Source organism: Numida meleagris, chromosome 23 (assembly GCF_002078875.1).
Source record: "Numida meleagris isolate 19003 breed g44 Domestic line chromosome 23, NumMel1.0, whole genome shotgun sequence".
Classification (NCBI taxonomy): Eukaryota; Metazoa; Chordata; class Aves; order Galliformes; family Numididae; genus Numida; species Numida meleagris.
The window spans coordinates 70,491-83,031 of record NC_034431.1 but is presented as its reverse complement, the minus strand read 5'-3'; the positions used below and the strand labels follow the sequence as shown (position 1 = coordinate 83,031).

General features: G+C 46.6%; 2 protein-coding genes across 7 annotated transcripts in view; one reads left to right on the top strand and one right to left on the bottom strand.

The window, feature by feature from the left end:
- Positions 1 to 465, bottom strand: part of SIK2 (salt inducible kinase 2) — a 43,229-nt gene extending 42,764 nt beyond the window's left edge. The window contains exon 1 of one of the 3 annotated variants that reach the window (XM_021375833.1): positions 210 to 465. In XM_021375833.1, the coding sequence (XP_021231508.1) occupies positions 210 to 359 (150 nt within the window). In that variant the 5' untranslated portion in view covers positions 360 to 465. Of the gene's footprint in view, positions 1 to 204 lie in introns of all 3 variants that reach the window. The other 2 variants (XM_021375832.1, XM_021375834.1) reach the window with 2 other exon arrangements.
- VPS11 (VPS11, CORVET/HOPS core subunit) lies at positions 550 to 12,518 on the top strand. Of its 4 annotated transcripts, none has more exons than XM_021375830.1 (17): positions 550 to 643; positions 1,859 to 2,667; positions 3,050 to 3,198; positions 3,303 to 3,438; positions 4,339 to 4,502; positions 4,603 to 4,850; positions 5,295 to 5,496; positions 5,778 to 5,929; positions 6,945 to 7,131; positions 7,500 to 7,643; positions 8,119 to 8,307; positions 8,601 to 8,762; positions 9,553 to 9,692; positions 9,988 to 10,190; positions 10,719 to 10,890; positions 10,992 to 11,214; positions 12,241 to 12,518. In XM_021375830.1, the coding sequence occupies exons 2-17, from the start codon at positions 2,514 to 2,516 to the stop codon at positions 12,403 to 12,405; spliced, it is 2,790 nt and encodes a 929-aa protein (XP_021231505.1). In that variant the 5' UTR covers positions 550 to 643; positions 1,859 to 2,513; the 3' UTR covers positions 12,406 to 12,518. The 4 variants fall into 4 exon arrangements, with proteins under 4 accessions (XP_021231505.1, XP_021231504.1, XP_021231503.1 ...); XM_021375829.1 differs by having other exon boundaries at positions 592 to 926; XM_021375828.1 differs by having other exon boundaries at positions 592 to 1,992; positions 2,419 to 2,667.

Genomic DNA, 12,541 nt, shown 5'->3' with positions numbered 1-12,541 from the left:
TGGGGCGGGGGACAGCACCCGCGCCCCTGGCAGCGGGACCGGCCGGGCGCGGCCGCTCCGCTCCCTCCGGCCCCAACCGCCTCTCGGCCCCGAGGCTGCCTCCCCAGCGGACTCCGAACGGACCCGCGGCCGCCGTCTGCCCCCGGCCAAGTTCGCAGAGCGCAGCCCGGGCCCGGGAGAGGAGCGGAGGCGGCGGGGCCGCACCTCACCTCGCTGCGCGTGATGCGGTGCCGCGCCAGCTTGACCACGGCGAAGTTGCCCTTGCCCAGCGTGCCCTCAATGTCGTAGAAGCCGACGCGTACGGGCCCGGGCCCGCGGGGCAGCAGCGGGGGGGGCCGCCGGGGCTCGGCCATTACCATGCTGGGCGCGGGGGGCAGCAGCGGCTCCGGCGGCTCTGCTCTGCCTGCGGCGCCCCGCGGGCCGCCCCGCCCCCTGCGCCCGCCTCCACCAACCGCGCGTCACTACGCGCGTCACGGGGGCGGGGCGTCGCCATGGCAACCGCAGGCGGGGTGGAGGCGGAGCTCTACGGCGCTTCGGGTACCTCCCACCCCTCCTCTGCGGCCCTGGAGCTGCGGAGTGGCTGCTCCCGGCTCCGCCGGTACTGGGTCGGCGTCCTCGGGAAGTGCTGGGCTGAGGCCACCGGGTCAGAGCCGCGTGCGTTCTCTGTGCTTTCCTGGAGAAAATGGGCTCTCCCTGTCGGGGAGCCACTTCCCGTAGGCACAGCCGGCCCCGGGCTGAGCGAGCGTGTTCCCCACAGTGTCCCCGGCAACCAGGAAACAGCCCTGGGGCTGCCGCGCCCCCTGCGCTCTGCGCCAACGGGAGAGAAAACGATGGCACCCGCTCTTCTGCCACATCCGAGCCCTGTTTCTCCCTGTATAATGCTGCATTTTTGTTTCAGAAATCTGAGGCGCTGACCGAACTTTCAGGTTGGATATAAGAGAAAGCTTCATCTCCAAAATACTGGTGCTGCACTGGCATAGCTGCCCAGGGAGGTGGTGGGGTCACTGTCCCTGAGGGTGTTCCAGAACCGTGGGGATGTGGTGCTGAGGGACGTGGGCAGTCGCCATGGTGGGGGTAGGTTGGCCTTGGCCTTGGGGATCTTAGAGGTCTTTTCCAACATGAATGATTCTGTGACTCCATTAGTAATTCCAGCATGATGCACACTCGCTGCGATCGAAGCAGCTTTTTCTTCCAAGTCCCTACATTGCACAAAATACTATCTAACTTTTCTCAGTCAAAAATTAGTTCTATTCCTGACTGCTTTCATCCACGTAAAATCTCACAATGTTGGTCCAAAAAGCAATTAATTCTTGTTTGTGGGAGAAATCTTACTTTGCAGGAACTTTGAACGCTGCACGGTACAATGCCACTTTTGGCCCGAAATTCGTGTTACAGAAGCATTTCTTCTCACTGCTAGAGGATCCGCAGTTACAAAAACGTCCTCAAGTGCCTCTCAGCAGCATCGTGCTCTTCACAGAGCGGGCGGCTCCCGCAGTTCCCGAAGCAGCTCCAACAGCCGCGGAGAGCTCGTGCCCTCTAGCGGTCAGTACCGCTGTACCCGGCTCTGTACAGGGAGCTCCGCTGCACCGCAGTGGCCAAGGCTGAGAGCGGCGCCCGGTTTATGTGCCTGAAGGAGGTTGGGGTGGCCTGTAGTAGGTGGAAATAAAGCCAGGTTAAGAACCAGGACTGCCATCAATATCTGAAGCTGTGGATTAGATGCAGGCAATGTTACTTTTTCGCAACTCCAGATCAGCCACCCTGGCATCATTTCTGGCAGCCTATAATTGGGCTAATAATCCAAACTGCAAAATGGAGACAAAACACTAAGAATACTAAAGTTCTGAATTTTCTTTCTAAGGCCAAGCAGGTACAAGATATCAGATATGAAGCAGTGAAACTGCAGTGCGTTGGACTGTTGGAAGATGTCCACCACAACTAAATGGAAGAGCCATTTCATTTAAGATTTTAAAGGAAACCAGAGAGACTTCTGAGGTAATTTACACGTGCTATTCTTAAAGCTTTCTTTTTTGCATTTTAGTTTTGGTGTCAAATTTCTTTGCTACCACATTTCCTTACTGGGCTATACAGGGGATCAAGCCACTGACAATAATAAGAATTCCATTAAAGGAACTGCAATTTATTACAAGCTGCTTTGTAGCACATTAAGGCAGAATTGTTCCAGATGGGAAACGTAAAATTGGCCAGTTTAGTTACTACTCTACTACATGTAAAGTAGTAACTAAAAAAAAGATTCAGTTTGCACCTACCAAAGCATACTTTCTCAAGGAGTAAGTTTCTACGAGGGCATTTCAAAAAGAGATAACAATATCAGACAGTTAACTCAGTCGCTCGCATTTTCGAAGAGCTGGCAAAACCCGCCCCCGAGCCTCTCTCCTCAACTGCGCTCACGCGCGACAGCACATGCGCAGTGCGCCAGATCGCGCGCTCCGGCGTCCTTCGTCTCGTGACACGAAGGGGTGGAGAAGTCGGTCACGTGAGGAGCTCGACCCAAGATGGCCGCCTACCTGCAGTGGCGCCGCTTCGTCTTCTTCGACAGAGAGATGGTGAAGGAGCCGCCGGGGTCGGAGGGGGTTGGTGGGAAGCCCTTCGTGCTGCCTCCGGGCATCACGGTCTGCGACTCGGGCCGGGGAAGCCTCGTGTTTGGAGATATCCTTGTGCGGCGGCAAGAGAGATGGGGCTGGGCCGCCTGGCCTGCATCGGGTTCGTGGGCTGGGCCCGGCGGGTCGCGCCGCGCCGCGAGACCCGCGCTCTGGCGCGGGCTGGACTCCGAGGCAGGCCCAGCAGTACTCCAGCCTCAGTTATGCGGCAGCTTCCTGGACTTCTCTGCCCCTTGCATGTTACAGAACTGTTGTTACCTGTTTCAGTTCTCTTAGGTGCCTACAAAAGTATATTTGCTGTAGGCTTACCAGAGGTCAACAACAAGGAGCTGTTACGATTTTGATTCTGGCATTCTTAGAGGCGTGGATTGTTGTTGTTTTTCTTCTCTCTATTTTTATCTTTTCCTTCGTATTCCTTAACTATAATGTACATATGGAAGGTCGGATCTGGTTTTTGCCTCGCTCACTTCAGCTCAGTGGCTTCCAGGCTTACAAGTTAAGGGTAACACACCTGTACCAGCTGAAGCAGCACAGTATCTTGGTTTCTGTCGGTGAGGATGAAGAGGGCATTAACCCACTGGTAAGTTAAATGAGGAAGGAAAACATCCTGGTATTACAGCTAATTCTTAAGTAGTTTGTTTCTAATATCTTGTGCTTTTTAAATATCATATCTCTTGTTTTCAGGTTAAAGTATGGAATCTGGAGAAACGAGACGGTGGCAATCCTCTTTGCACACGAATTTTCCCAGCGATACCGGGTAACAAGCCCACAGTTGTGTCCTGTCTAACTGTCCATGAGAATCTTAATTTCATGGCTATTGGTAAGTATAACTGACCAACTGTAATTCAAGAAATATATTATGGTCTCTATTCTGGTGTATGGAACGCAAAAGCCAGTATAGAAAATTTTTATTGTTCTTAAACTGTTTTTATGCTCTTCTTATGCAGCGGAAGTGTATCATGTGCTGCTGGAGACCTTAGGGAAATAAATACATCATTTTAGCCTGCACTTGTGTATATTATTTCAACAATTTTAATATCTCACAGAGAAGCAGATCTTCTCCATTGATGTTGTTTGTTCCTGCAAGTCAGTAAGTTTAGCACAGAGAATTGCATAGGTTTTGTCATAAATAACGCTAGAGTGATTTCTTTTTCCAGACAGTGTATAGGAACTTGTTTTTAAAGCCCACAAGGCCAATCTCCATATTTTTTGCGTTAATTGTTCCTTCTTAATGTTACTTGCTTAATGTAAGAGCAGTAATGTAGTAAGGCCGCAAACTGTTTCTGTGAGTTAGTCTGTGCGCTGAAATCAAAAGGCTTTCCATATTAGTGTTGTGACCTTCCAGCCTGGAACAATTTGCTGGATTGATGCTGTCAGCAAGCTGTGAAAACTGCTTTTTAGCGTATAGTGTGCTTTGAATAAGTGAGATAAAGTGATAGTTAAAATTAGACAATGAAATGGTTATTCTTAAAACAAAATATAGAAAGACCTGAACAAAAATAACCTGCAGGTGATGATGGGGGAGAACAAGTTGAGCATTGATGAACGGTGCCATCATGTATGGGGAGAGATTGGTAGGTACTTAATTAAGTAGGGCCTGCAGCAATCTTGTTATCTTGCTGGCAAGCAAGTTTTTGTCATTGACTGCACCCTAACTTGCCCTGGATAATATTTCAAGTGTGCCACAGAAGTGAACAGTTTGGTCTATCCTTTTCATAAGGTTTTGCAGATGGGAGTGTTGTGCTTACAAAAGGAGACATCACTCGAGACCGGCATAGTAAGACCCAGATCCTGCATGAGGGCAGTTACCCGGTTACTGGTCTTGCTTTTCGACAGTCTGGCAAAACAACACATCTGTTTGTGGTGACCACAGAGAACATCCAGGTGGGAAATTAATTTGAAAAAGTGAGAATCTGACTTAAAATTGCACTGCCTTCAGTGTATAGTTTCAGGTGAGCCCCAAAACCTTGCATTTCCTCTGTAGTCTTACCTGCTTTCTGTGAAAGACTATTCTCATCTGGAGTTGGACACTCATGGCTGTGGATTGCGCTGTTCTTCTCTGAGCGACCCCTCCCAGGACCTCCAATTCATCGTAGCAGGAAATGAATGTGTGTACCTTTATCAACCAGATGAACGAGGCCCCTGCTTTGCTTTCGAGGGACAAAAGCTGATTGTTCACTGGTATCGGGGATACCTCATCATTGTCTCCAAGGACCGAAAGACTTCTCCAAAGTATGGCTTCTTGGAACAATTGATTTTTTTTTTTTAATTTTACTTTTATTTCTGTTGTTGCAGTTTCTGGCTTTCCCTTTTTTTTTTTTTTTTCCCTTCACTGTGAAGCCTTGCTTTAGGGATTGATTGTAATGTTGTCAATGAGTTTTAAAATTAAATCAAGACCCACGTACTGATTTAACTTCTGTTGCTAGCGCAGTGTAGTAAAGCATGTTGAACGTGGGTGATTTCTTTCTGCTCCTATTAATGTCGCAGTCTAACACGCTGATCTCACTCATGGATAAATATATGGTGTTTTGCATATGACTCCACCTAGTTTAATTGTCGAGATGAGCCTTCCTTATCTTGTTCTCTCAGCATCTTTAGATTGAATAGGTATCAAATGTATTTGGGTCGTATGTACCTTATTTTCTAGAATTTAAAAAACTTGCTTCTGCTCTCCAGGTCGGAGTTTGCTGGGAGTGAGGCACAAAATTCAGACAAACAAGTCCTGAATATCTACGACTTGTGCAACAAATTCATTGCATACAGCTCGATCTTTGACGATGTAGTGGATGTCTTAGCAGAGTGGGGTTCTTTGTATGTTCTGACCAGAGATGGGAAGATTCATGTACTGCAGGAGAAGGATGCCCAAACCAAACTTGAGGCATGTAAATTTGTTTTGTTATTAGTTTGCCTTGTGTCAGCAGGATTGTGCTGGCTCCACAGATTTATTAAAAAAAAAAAAAAAAAAAGGGTTCAGGTAAATGTGTTACAATGTTACAAGTGAACTGGTAACTCTCCAACATAACCAGTGTGAAGAGATTTTGGTATTTAAAAGCCCCAGTGTATGTACCTGTCCGGCACCAAAATGAAACAAGTTGTTTTCCAGGCAGATTTTGGGAGGTGATGCTTCCCTCATATTGCTTTTATGCTGGATTTTAATAGATGCTCTTCAGAAAGAACTTATTTGAAATGGCCATTAATCTAGCCAAGAGTCACCACTTGGACAGCGATGGCTTGTCAGAGATTTTCCGGCAGTATGGTGATCATCTCTATAACAAGGGGAACCATGATGGAGCCATCCAGCAATATATCCGGTAAGCAGGGGTTGTTCATAGCAAGGGCACTGTAGTACAGATGGGAGCTACAAAGGTCTTGATTCCCATTTAAGCCCATGGAGCCAGGAGACATGACTCATAATGGAAATTAAACAAGTAGAGAGGAAAATGTGAGTCAAATTAAATGTCTCAGGGAAAGTTGCTTGAAAATCACTCTGTTACCAGAAGGGTGAACTTCTTTGGTCATTTTTCGATTTAGGAAGGTGCCCTGGGATGGAGTGAGGCCAGATAATGTTATTGTAGTCAAAGGATTATTCTCCCTTGGAATGCTGTATGCCATATAGGCTATCCTGTATGTAAAAGGATGTTGTGTAATTGCAGAATGTGGAGGTTCACATAAGTACAAAAAACACCATCAGTATGGAGATGCTAAGTAAGGTGGACAATGTGATTTGATCAGTATGGCAGTCTTTTTGGAAAATGATCAGATTAATGTCAATTTAAACATATCTCAGGTTTTATAAAAATTGGAGCAGTCTGTTCTGAGGCTTACCAAAAATTTTTAGTGCCACATTCATGTAGAACTGAAATTTTGGAGTCCTGATACCCAGGGGGTGTCAGCACATATTGTATCGCAAGTGTGCCCCGCGTAGTAGGATAACTGTGGCTAAACTGCATGTGGGTGTGAGTGTTCAAATAAGACTGGGCTATATGACTGAAAGAAAGGAAAATTAAGCCTTTGTTTCCTTTTTGGGCTTCCCAATTAGCTGTGGCTGGAGTGTAGCCCATCTTCTTATGGGAGCCTTTAAAGGAACATGAACTTCCTGTGTGCTACCACCATCATCCCAGTCTCAGCCTTTATAGAGCTCTGTTTGTTTCTCTGTATGTTTAGATGGGTGGTCCTGCAGCATGATTGCTTGTTACTTTTGATACGTAGCTGAGTGGTCCCAGGTCAGTTAGTGTCTGATGAAGTTCAGGGTTCTATTATGAATTTCTCTTGTTTTTTGATTCTTTGGCTATATGATCTATTGTGAAGTGACTTTTTCTCTTCCAGAACTATAGGGAAGCTGGAACCATCTTATGTTATTCGGAAATTCCTAGATGCTCAGCGCATCCACAATCTCACTGCTTATCTGCAGACACTCCACCTGCAGTCTCTTGCCAATGCAGACCATACTACGCTTCTGCTGAACTGCTATACTAAACTCAAAGATAGCACCAAATTGGAGGAGTTCATTAAGGTAACAGGAAGGTGACTTAAGAATTTTGCATTATTTCATGATAATTAAAAAGGAGTGGTGGTAATAGTGTAAACTGTCTCCTGTGGGTCTGCTGAGAGAGAGAAAAGAATGAATTTGTGCCTCAGTGCTTTTGTTTCCAAGCTTTCAGTTGCATTCTCAGTTTTGCTGGCTTGCTATTCCAGCTTGAAGTGCGCTGGCTTTTGTTAGTGTGACTAGCTGTCTACTGAGAGGTGGATAAACTACGACTTCCTTTCTGTGTGTGATCTTTCCCTTGTCAGTGCTCTGGATTTCTTTCTCCCACACAAATAATTTCTGCTCGTCCCTTGGCATAATTCCTACAGTCCACAGTTTTTCTGCTTTTGTTGTAGGCTAGTGAGAGTGAGGTCCGCTTTGATGTGGAAACAGCAATCAAGGTGCTTCGTCAAGCGGGTTACTACTCCCACGCTGTGTACTTGGCAGAAAAGCACGCCCATCACGAATGGTACCTCAAAATCCAGCTAGAGGACATTAAGGTGAGATGTTATTGCTGTCGTGTTCTTACTGATATGAATATTGCTTCTCTAGCCTCCTTTGTTGGTGAGAATCTTATTTCACTAGCCTCTTCCCTGTAGCTAGTGTGCTCACAGGACTGTTAAGGGAGTAGTAACACATGCTGTTGTTTGTCTGTTGATATTTTGCTTCTGGATTGTGCAGTGGACTTTGGGTGGAAATCAGGGGCCTAGTGGTTCTGGTTTAGTTTGTGTTTCTTTACGGCATTCTTTAAATCAGTCACTAACAGTGTCCTCTTAAGTCAGTCTCTTTCCCCTGGGTCACAGCCAGTCTGCCTCTCTGAGGATGGCAACAATCAGGAATAGTGACGTTAGGTGTTAATCTAGAGCAGATGTTGTTTCTGGCATACTTGCAGCACACCTTCAATGCTGTTTGTGCTAACATCATTGTGGAGAGCGGAGGCTAATGTCATGTGATCCTTGCTGGCTGCCTTCACAGAACTATCAAGAGGCTTTGCACTACATTGGAAAACTGCCTTTTGATCAAGCAGAGAGCAACATGAAGCGGTATGGTAAAATCCTGATGCACCATGTCCCTAAAGAGACAACAGAACTACTGAAGAACCTTTGCACTGATTACCAGCCATCAGGAGACAATGAAGGCTCTGGGATGCTGGAAGGGAAAAAGGTATGGTTTGCTCTGACTGAGAGGTATTGCTTGGCAGCAGTAATTTTGCAGCGAGTGGTCCTGCATGCATGACATTTTAGGCGTAATGAGAGTCCACATTCTAGTGCATTGGTAGTCCCGGTGATGAGGCTGTCTAAAGTTATTGCTCAGAACTGATGACTGCAGTAGTTATACTGTGATGTATCTGTTGTGGGTCATTCTGAGAGTGAGCTGTACAAATGTTAGGGAAGAAGCACCTGTCTGGCTGTAACTGGGGTGGGTGGTCAATTTTTATTTTTTTTGTTATTTTGCAGGCAAATTCTGAGGAGTTCATTCCAATCTTTGCAAACAACTCCCGAGAACTGAAGGCTTTTCTGGAGCACATGACTGAGGTGCAGTCTGACTCTCCACAAGGTGTCTATGATACTTTATTGGAACTTCAGCTCCAGAATTGGGCTCATGAAATAGATAAGCAGGTTTGATCTTCTCCAGTTTTCTATTTTGAGAGAAAGCTTTGGTGTTTGGGAGGGAGTCTGATCAATGTCTATAAGTTTCTAAGGTACAGGAGGCAGAGGGATGAGGCCAGACTCTTTTCAGTGATGCATGACGGTAGGACAAGGGGGAACAGCCACAAACTGAAGCGTAGGAAGTTCTGCACAAATGCGTGTAAGAACTTCTTCACAGTAAGGGTGACGGAGCAGTGGAACAGGCTGCCCAGACAGGTTGTGGAACGTCTCCAGAGAAGGAGACTCAAGACCCGCCTGGATGCCTACCTGCGCAACCTCGTCTAGGGAGACTGCTTTGGCTGGGGGGTTGGACTAGGTGATCTCTAGAGGTCCCTTCCTGCCCTTAAAATTCTGTGATTCTGTTTGGGAATTCTGTTTGCGTTCCTGCCAACTCATAACCTTTCCAGATGGGCATTGTTAATATAAGGCAATACATAGTCTGTACTGGACAAATGGGAATGCAGCCTACTAGCTGGGAGAATACTCCTTTCAGTGAGTCTCATTTAAGTACAGATTCCAGACAATGCAATCTCTGTAGGTAAATGCCTTTCTTATAAAACTGGATATGTTTGCCTTAATCTTTGAAGGTGCTGGTTGTTTGGATAAAAGAGATTGTCTTTATTGCTTGAAAGGAATAGAGAGCAAACGTCAGAACTTTGCTTCTCTCTAGAAAAGCTGCAAACTGTCTTCAGATCATGGTGCAAAAATATCCTGTATGTTTCTTTCTTCTCCTCTGCCACTCCATTCCTGTTTTCCATAGATCAAGGAGAAGCTGCACAATGAAGCACTCACTCTCCTGAAGAGTGGAAGGTTCAAAACAGTCTTTGATAAGGCCTTGGTCTTATGTCAGATGCACAATTTCAAGGATGGTGTCCTCTACCTCTATGAGCAGGGCAAACTGTGAGTGTTGCTTTTCTCCCCAGAGTCCTGTTGCTTGCCCCACTGCAGGCATTTCTGAGCCGTAAGTGCCCCTGCCCTACAATGGTGAGGACTTCTTGAGTATCTCTGGACAGGAACTGTGTACATCATTGCTCAGCTGAAAATATCCTTCTTTTGGAGCAGGGCAATGATATAGAGAATGGATGGCAGACCAGTCTTGGCTTCTGTGGGAATGTTTGCTGAGTGGAAACCTGATGCTGCTATCACCTGTCAAAAGGTAGATTTTTTCCAACTGACATGTTGCTTTCTTCTCTAGTTTCCAACAGATCATGCACTACCACATGCAGAACGAGCAGTACAAGAAAGTGATCGAGGTGTGTGAGTTGTACGGGGACCAAGAGGCTTGTCTTTGGGAACAGGCTCTTGGCTACTTTGCACGGAAGGAGGAGGACTGCAAGGAGTATATTGCTGCAGTGCTGAAACACATAGAGAACAAGAATCTTATGCCTCCACTTCTTGGTAATAATGACGTATGGCATAAAGTTTAAAAAAAAAAAGTTTATGGCAATCTATAGACTAGGAATGTGAGAGAAGTAGCAATGAAGTTTGAGCCCACCATTTGAAATACTAATCTGCTGTTGAGGATAAAGTGATGCCAGTGGCAGCTCCACAATTTGGGGGAAAAAAGATCTGCCGTATCAGTTGTGGAGATGTGTGTTATTTCTATTCTGTCAGTGTGGAGAGGCGAAGGGCTTCCTAAGCTTTTTCTGTGAATTGGTGGAGAAGCTGAAGTAGAGTTCAGCCCGCTAGATTCTTGCTTTGCCCTTTTGGTCTGGGCTATTTAATTATGCTACCAGTCATGTCTTTGGAAGCTGGGGCCCTCCAGAGGGCAAGCTGAAACTGTGCCTTTAAATGGGCTTTCTAATTCAATAGGAGTGTGGAATGTTTCTGCCTGTAAGTTTCCTTTTAATGGAAAGTAGTCTGTCAAGTCAGGGCCAGTGTAGCTGCAATTTTCTTCACTTGTGTCTAAACTAATGTTATCTTCAGTTGTGCAGACACTGGCTCACAACTCCACAGCCACATTGTCTGTGATCAAGGATTATCTTGTCAACAAGCTGCAGAAGCAGAGCTACCAAATAGAGCAAGATGGGCAGAGAATACAAAAATACAGAGAAGAAACCACAAGGATCCGTCAGGAGATTGAAGAGCTAAAAGCAAGGTGCAGGACTGTGATGTCTTGTCTTATATTGGATTATTATTTTCTAACTAAAGGAAAATACACTGTTTTTCTTGCCCTTCTGATTCCTGTCGCTGTTTCAGTCCCAAGATCTTTCAGAAGACCAAGTGTAGCATTTGCACCAGTGCCCTGGAGCTGCCCTCAGTCCATTTCCTGTGTGGTCATTCCTTCCACCAGCATTGCTTTGAAAGCTACTCTGAGAGCGATTCAGAATGTCCTACTTGCTTGCCTGAAAATCGCAAGGTGATGGACATGATCCGAGCCCAGGAGCAGAAGAGAGATCTGCATGATCAGTTTCAGCATCAGGTATGGTAATGTTGCCCTGTGGGTTTGTTTGTGTTTGTTTTTAAGTTTTGATTGTTCTTGCAGACAGACATCCCTCTCCCCCCAGGGGCTGTTAGAGAAGGATAAGGTTGAAAGTATGCTGTAAACAAGGTTCTGTTGACTGTACATTCATGGAGCTAGAGTGATTGGAGCTAGTGTCCTGGTGAGCAGGGCTAGGGAAGTCATCCTGCCCCTGTACTTGGCACTGGTGAGGCCCCACCTCGAGTACTGGGTTCAGTTTTGGGCACCTCAATACAGAAAAGGACATGGAGGTGCTGGAGCGGGTCCAAAGAAGGGCAACAAGGCTGGTGAAGGGCTTGAAGAATATGCCCTGTGAGGAGCAATGGAAGGAACTGGGGCTGTTTAGTCTGGGGAAGAGGAGGCTGAGGGGAGACCTTATTGCTCTCTTCAAATACCTGAAAGGTGATTGCAGCGAGAGCGGGGCTGGTCTCTTCTCACTGGTGACAAGTGACAGGACAAGGGGAAATGGCCTCAAGTCACGCCAGGGAGGTTTAGGTTGGATATCAGGAAAAACTTCTTTACTGAAAGGGTTGTTAAGCACTGGAACAGGCTCCCCAGGGAGGTGGCTGAGCCACCATCCCTGAACGTGTTTAAAAACCGTTTGGATGTGGTGTTCGGGGACATGATTTAGCGGTGGGTTGTTAGGGTAGTACGGTTAGGTTGTGGTTGGACTTGATGATCTTGAAGGTCTTTCCCAGCATGAGCAATTCTATGACTGGTGTTAGAGTACGGAGAATCCTTCAAGTTCTGCTAAGATGAAAAGAGAAACTAGTGCAAGTAAGGCAGTAGCTTTCATGCTTAAGATAACTATCTCAGTGGCAGAAAAGCTTATTGTATGTGGCATTTACATGAAATAGCAAATGAGTGATTTAAAGTGCTGCATTTCTAATACAGGGGCTGTTAAGTGAAGGGGGATGGATGAGAGGGAATGTTATGGAGGCAGGGGCCTCTGACCAGCTCCTGATGGCGTTGCTTTGTGTCTTGCAGCTTAAGTGCTCCAATGATGGCTTTTCCGTTGTCGCTGACTACTTTGGTCGAGGCGTTTTTAATAAGCTCACCCTCATCACAGATTTGCCCTTGGGAAAGTCAGCTACGACCATTGAGGCTGGCCTCCAGAGGGAGCTGCTCATGCACAATAAGCGCAGTACCTGAGCTGGGGACGTTGCACCGTGCGTCTTCTCGGGTTGTACGGGTTTACGGCGTGGGCGCGCGCTTTGCCCCCACATCTCCTTTCGTCCTCCGATAATAAATGGAACTGACTCGGCTTTACGTCGGACGGTGCCGAATG